This window comes from Drosophila yakuba, chromosome 3R, assembly GCF_016746365.2.
Source record: "Drosophila yakuba strain Tai18E2 chromosome 3R, Prin_Dyak_Tai18E2_2.1, whole genome shotgun sequence".
Lineage (NCBI taxonomy): Eukaryota > Metazoa > Arthropoda > Insecta > Diptera > Drosophilidae > Drosophila > Drosophila yakuba.
This window is the reverse complement of record NC_052530.2, coordinates 21,228,343-21,233,225: the sequence shown is the minus strand read 5'-3', so window position 1 is coordinate 21,233,225 and position 4,883 is coordinate 21,228,343. Positions and strand designations below refer to the sequence as shown.

General features: G+C 48.0%; 3 protein-coding genes across 3 annotated transcripts; 2 read left to right on the top strand and 1 right to left on the bottom strand.

Moving 5' to 3' along the window:
* Positions 1-672: 672 nt before the first annotated feature.
* On the top strand, positions 673-2,256 carry LOC6537806 (O-glucosyltransferase rumi). The gene is made up of 2 exons (XM_002098311.4): positions 673-870; positions 930-2,256. Exons 1-2 carry the CDS (start codon positions 735-737, stop codon positions 2,027-2,029), a joined length of 1,236 nt encoding a protein of 411 aa, XP_002098347.1. The 5' UTR covers positions 673-734; the 3' UTR covers positions 2,030-2,256.
* Positions 2,257-2,884: 628 nt separating this feature from the next.
* Positions 2,885-4,032, top strand: LOC6537805 (mitochondrial ribosome-associated GTPase 1). The gene is made up of 2 exons (XM_002098310.3): positions 2,885-3,157; positions 3,210-4,032. Exons 1-2 carry the CDS (start codon positions 2,959-2,961, stop codon positions 3,980-3,982), a joined length of 972 nt encoding a protein of 323 aa, XP_002098346.1. The 5' UTR covers positions 2,885-2,958; the 3' UTR covers positions 3,983-4,032.
* On the bottom strand, positions 3,876-4,856 carry LOC6537804 (chromobox protein homolog 3). The gene has a single exon (XM_002098309.3). It carries the CDS (start codon positions 4,761-4,763, stop codon positions 4,047-4,049), a length of 717 nt encoding a protein of 238 aa, XP_002098345.1. The 5' UTR covers positions 4,764-4,856; the 3' UTR covers positions 3,876-4,046.
* Between the last annotated feature and the right edge of the window lie 27 nt (positions 4,857-4,883).

Below are 4,883 nucleotides of genomic sequence, written 5' to 3'. Positions count from 1 at the left end.
TTTTTGGCAATAGTCTCAACAAAACAACATCGTTTTTGCAATTGGGCCACTCCCACTGCGATTTTTTCGTTGCCAATATTACAATCCGAGCTTTAGTTATATGGCCACCACTGTTAAATACAATTTACTTTTTGCAGTTATGTCAACTTCTCTCTTTCAGCGCGGCGTCCTTTGTTGTTGTTGTTCCTGTGTTGTTGTCGTTGCAAAATTGTTCGTGTAAATTATGTACAATGGTGGTTGTTTCTGGTTTGCAGGTGGTCTAAAACACTCGCGTTCGTTGGGTTTACGTGGTTTCGATTGCACTGGGTGCCGCACGCATAATTTGCAGTTTGCAAATCGTCGTTTTCGTTTGTAATTTGGCTATTGGCTGGCTTTAACACGGAGAAAACTTTCGACGTTTCTTGTTGGTTTTCTTATAATGGTTGGAGCGGCCAGTGTGTGCACACGGCGTGAAAAAGTAAAACTCTGCGAACAGTTACGCGCTTAGGGTGACCATCACATGACTGGTCATGCGAAATGATGGTTACTACCGTAGGGCTTTGCTTGCGAATGAAGTGGCATGGTCTTCCTAAGAAAGTAACAGTTGAATCACTGCTTTGCTGTCAGGGTTGCCAGGTACTGAAGGAAATAAACTTCCCCATTAATAATGGAAATATCGATAGCTGTGCTTTGATTTGGCAACTCTACTGCTGACGCCGCATTAGGAGGCCGTAAATTTGTTTACTTCCAAAGAAATGCTTATAAATCATATATTAATCGGCTTATTAGTTAGTTTGGTAAAAACAGGATGTGCAGAAGATAACGGGCTTTGCAGTGCCGATCAAAAATCCTGCGGACAAAGTGAACCCGAGCGAATAAACGAAGATGAATGTAAGCAACTTGTTGCCGGCTTTGATTATATTCGATTTTAACTACTCCCCTTAATTTAGTTAGCTTTAAGATACGTCGACAGATCGAGAAAGCTAACGCCGACTACAAGCCGTGCAGCAGTGATCCCAAGGACAGCGACTGCTCCTGCCACGCGGATGTCTTGAAGCGGGATCTCGCACCCTACAAGTCAACAGGTGTCACCCGGCAGATGATCGAGAGTTCCGCGCGATACGGCACCAAATACAAGATCTACGGACACCGCTTGTACCGGGATGCAAACTGCATGTTCCCGGCCCGCTGCGAGGGCATTGAGCACTTCCTGCTGCCGCTGGTGGCGACGCTGCCCGACATGGACCTGGTCATCAACACCAGAGACTATCCGCAGCTGAATGCGGCGTGGGGAAACGCGGCAGGTGGTCCCGTGTTCTCGTTTTCCAAGACTAAGGAGTATCGCGATATCATGTACCCAGCGTGGACATTCTGGGCTGGTGGACCGGCCACTAAGCTGCATCCTCGTGGAATTGGACGTTGGGATCAAATGCGCGAGAAGCTGGAGAAGCGGGCGGCAGCTATTCCCTGGTCGCAGAAACGCAATCTGGGATTCTTCCGCGGTTCACGCACCTCCGACGAGCGTGATTCTCTGATCCTGCTTTCGCGCCGCAACCCGGAGCTAGTCGAAGCTCAATACACCAAAAATCAGGGCTGGAAGTCGCCCAAAGATACCCTGGACGCACCGGCTGCTGATGAGGTCTCCTTCGAGGACCACTGCAAGTACAAGTACTTGTTCAATTTCCGCGGTGTGGCCGCCAGTTTTCGGCTGAAGCATTTGTTCCTCTGCAAGTCGCTGGTCTTCCATGTGGGCGACGAGTGGCAGGAGTTCTTCTACGACCAACTGAAGCCCTGGGTGCATTATGTGCCGCTCAAGAGCTACCCCAGTCAGCAGGAGTACGAGGATATCTTGTCATTCTTCAGCAAAAACGATGCCCTGGCCCAGGAGATCGCCCAGCGTGGATACGACTTCATCTGGGAGCATCTGCGCATGAAGGACATTAAGTGCTACTGGCGTAAGCTGCTCAAGCGATATGTAAAGCTGCTGAAGTACGAGGTGAAGCCGGAGGATCAACTAATCTACATTGGGCCTAAAAAGGATGAGCTGTAAGGATCGGATAGCCAACGCATTTGAAATGGTATTAAGTTTAACCACTCATTACTTTGTATTAAATTGCTTAGAGCAACATGAATCTCTTCGTCCGCATTCCATGTATTTTTGATGTCCAAGATGTAAAAAACTTCTCGAATATTTTTCTACTTATAGAAGGCATTTATACAAAGCCGTTTGTTTTAAGACTCAAAGCTCACAATATATTTGGAAAAAATATGTAAAAATTTTTGACAAAAACGTAATATTTTTTATCGGGGTTTTCGCCATAACTTGGCCAAAAATGTTCGCACAGCTAAAATAAAGACTGTTTTGTGCTGCTAATAAACATATCTAACTATGTGTATCCCTAATTTTTCGGTTTTAAAAAAAAAAAAATTTGAAAAATTTTGGCATTTTCGATAAGGGGTACCATCATCAAAATTTGCGAAAAATGGCCAAAAATTAGCATTCTAATGTATGTACATGGATCGATAGGGAATTTTGTTACGAATTCAACGAGGTATGGCATTCCACTTTTGGACAACTATTTTTACTGCTATCGAAAAAAAACGGATTGTTTTATCAAAAAAAAAATATATTTTTTGTACAAAATCGGATATTTTCAATTGTCGTTTTCGCCATAACTTGGCGAAAAATGTTCGCACAGCTAAAATAAAGTCTGTTTTGTGCTGCTAATAGACATAGCTAACTATGTAGCTAAATATTATGTAATAAACAACGTGGTAATATCTTTTAAAAATCTGTTGAATTCAATTTAAATTCAAATTTAAATCAGCCAGTGCTTCCACACCCACCAGCTTAGGCACTATTCCCCACTAGTGTGACCACTCCACCTTGTACAGTTCTTGGGCAATTGTTACGTCACTGGCGAACAGCTGTTTAAAAGTTTTGATTTGGATTCGATAGCATTACATGGATTCCGCATCATGGCAGCGCAGCTGAATCCATTCCGCAACGCCTTTCGGCTGCCGGCCAAGCAGCGCATCAACTGGTTTCCCGGCCACATGACCAAGGGCATGCGGCAAATCCAGCAAAAACTGCGAAATGTGGACTGCATAGTCGAGATTCACGATGCACGCATCCCATTGGCGGGCAGAAACTCGCAGTTCTTCGACACAATCACCGGTGGGTAGACCGATAACTATAAGCTACCACTTAATACGCATATATTCTGTAGGAAGTGGCGTTAAACCGCATATCCTGGTTCTGAACAAAGTCGATCTCCTGGGCGCCAAACAGCAAAATGGCGTGCTGCAGCAACTGAGGAGGCAGCAGCCTGAACTACGGCACATCCTGTTCACCAACTGCAAGGATCAGCGCAACCATGGCGTGCTGGATATCCTGCCCTTGGCCACTCGCCTCGTGGGCGAGAGCAGTCGCTTTAATCGTGCCCAAGCAGCCGAGCACAATCTCATGATCATCGGAGTGCCCAATGTGGGCAAGAGTTCCGTGATCAATGTCTTGCGCAATGTGCATCTGAAGAAGAAGAGTGCCGCTCGCGTGGGAGCCGAGGCGGGCATAACTCGCTCCGTCGGCGAACGCATCAAAATCCAAGAGAATCCTCCAGTTTACATGATCGACACACCTGGAATCCTTCAGCCCTCCATTAAAGATGATGAAATGGGCATGAAGCTGGCCCTGGTGGGCTGCCTGCCCGATCACATTGTGGGCGAGGATCTGATAGCCGACTATCTGCTGTTCTGGCTGAATAGTCACCGCAAATACGACTACGTGGAGAAGCTAAAGCTGAGCTCCGGACCCAGTGACAATATCAGCGCCGTGCTGGCGGAGTACGCGCACCGAGAGGAGCTGTTCCACAAGGTCAAGCAATACGACGGACGGGTGGAGGTTATGACAAATTTATTGGCGGCTGCGCGAAAGTTCATTCACTTCTTTCGCTCCGGCCAGCTGGGTCACATAAATCTGGACGAACCCAGTGGTTACAGATAGCTTTACATACGCATTAACTTAGGGGCTAAGATTAAACACTGAACAGTCGATTCTGCCGGAGTTCTTATTGGTTTTCCGCCATGGGCACATCGATGGCAATGTCGCCAACGCCGGGCACTGGAATCGAGTACGAAACGCTGGCCAGATCGTCGGGATCATCGGCGAGATCCATGGGCGTATGGTGCTGCGGCACCTGCTGGTCTACCTGTGGCGCCATACCACCGAGATGTCCAGCCAACTCAGCGGCCTGATCCACATCCGGCGGCACCTCGACGGGCGCACTGCTTATGTGCGGATAACTGGTGCGCGAGGCCGCCAGACGCAGCTCCTCCGGCACGCCCTTCATTCGGTTCGCAATGTGCCGGGAGTAGGGCGCCATCTTCTGGAAGTAGGCAATCAGCATTTGCGGATCCTTCTCCGCTATCTGAGCTGATGGCACCAGGTCGAACTCATCGCAGAATTGCCAGCGCACCAGGTACTTGATGTCGCCCGTCACATCTGTGGCGCCCACGATCTCGGCCAGCTCCAGGCCGCGTTCGTAGCCACGAAGCTTTTGAATCTCCTCACACTTGGGCTTCTTCTCGCCGCGTTTCTTTGACTTGGCACGCGACTCCTCGAACTTCTGGATGAGATTCGGGCAATCGCAGTTCTCCTCCGGTTCCCAGGTGTTGTCCGCCGACGTGTAGCCGCGCCACTTGATGTAGTACTCCACCTTGCCGTCGCTGGTGATGCGCTTGTCCATGATGCGCTCCACCACGAAGTTGGGCTCGTTTTTAACCATTTTTAATGCGTTTTTCTACGATTGTTTACAATATTTAAAATTGGCTTCGGTTTTTCCACTTGCTAGTGTGACCGTTTACTGCTTGTTTAGTTTTATCTACCTAAGTCTAACAACAGTTAC

What these genes read in the sequence shown, in the direction of transcription:
- LOC6537805 (XM_002098310.3), top strand. Translation starts at nt 2,959, where the DNA reads ATGGCAGCGCAGCTGAATCCATTCCGCAACGCCTTTCGGCTGCCGGCC. An exon ending in GTTCTTCGACACAATCACCG is followed by an intron (nt 3,158 to 3,209) that starts GTGGGTAGACCG and finishes TATATTCTGTAG; the next exon opens with GAAGTGGCGTTAAACCGCAT.
- LOC6537804 (XM_002098309.3), bottom strand. Translation starts at nt 4,763, where the DNA reads ATGGTTAAAAACGAGCCCAACTTCGTGGTGGAGCGCATCATGGACAAG.
- LOC6537806 (XM_002098311.4), top strand. Translation starts at nt 735, where the DNA reads ATGCTTATAAATCATATATTAATCGGCTTATTAGTTAGTTTGGTAAAA. An exon ending in GCGAATAAACGAAGATGAAT is followed by an intron (nt 871 to 929) that starts GTAAGCAACTTG and finishes CCCTTAATTTAG; the next exon opens with TTAGCTTTAAGATACGTCGA.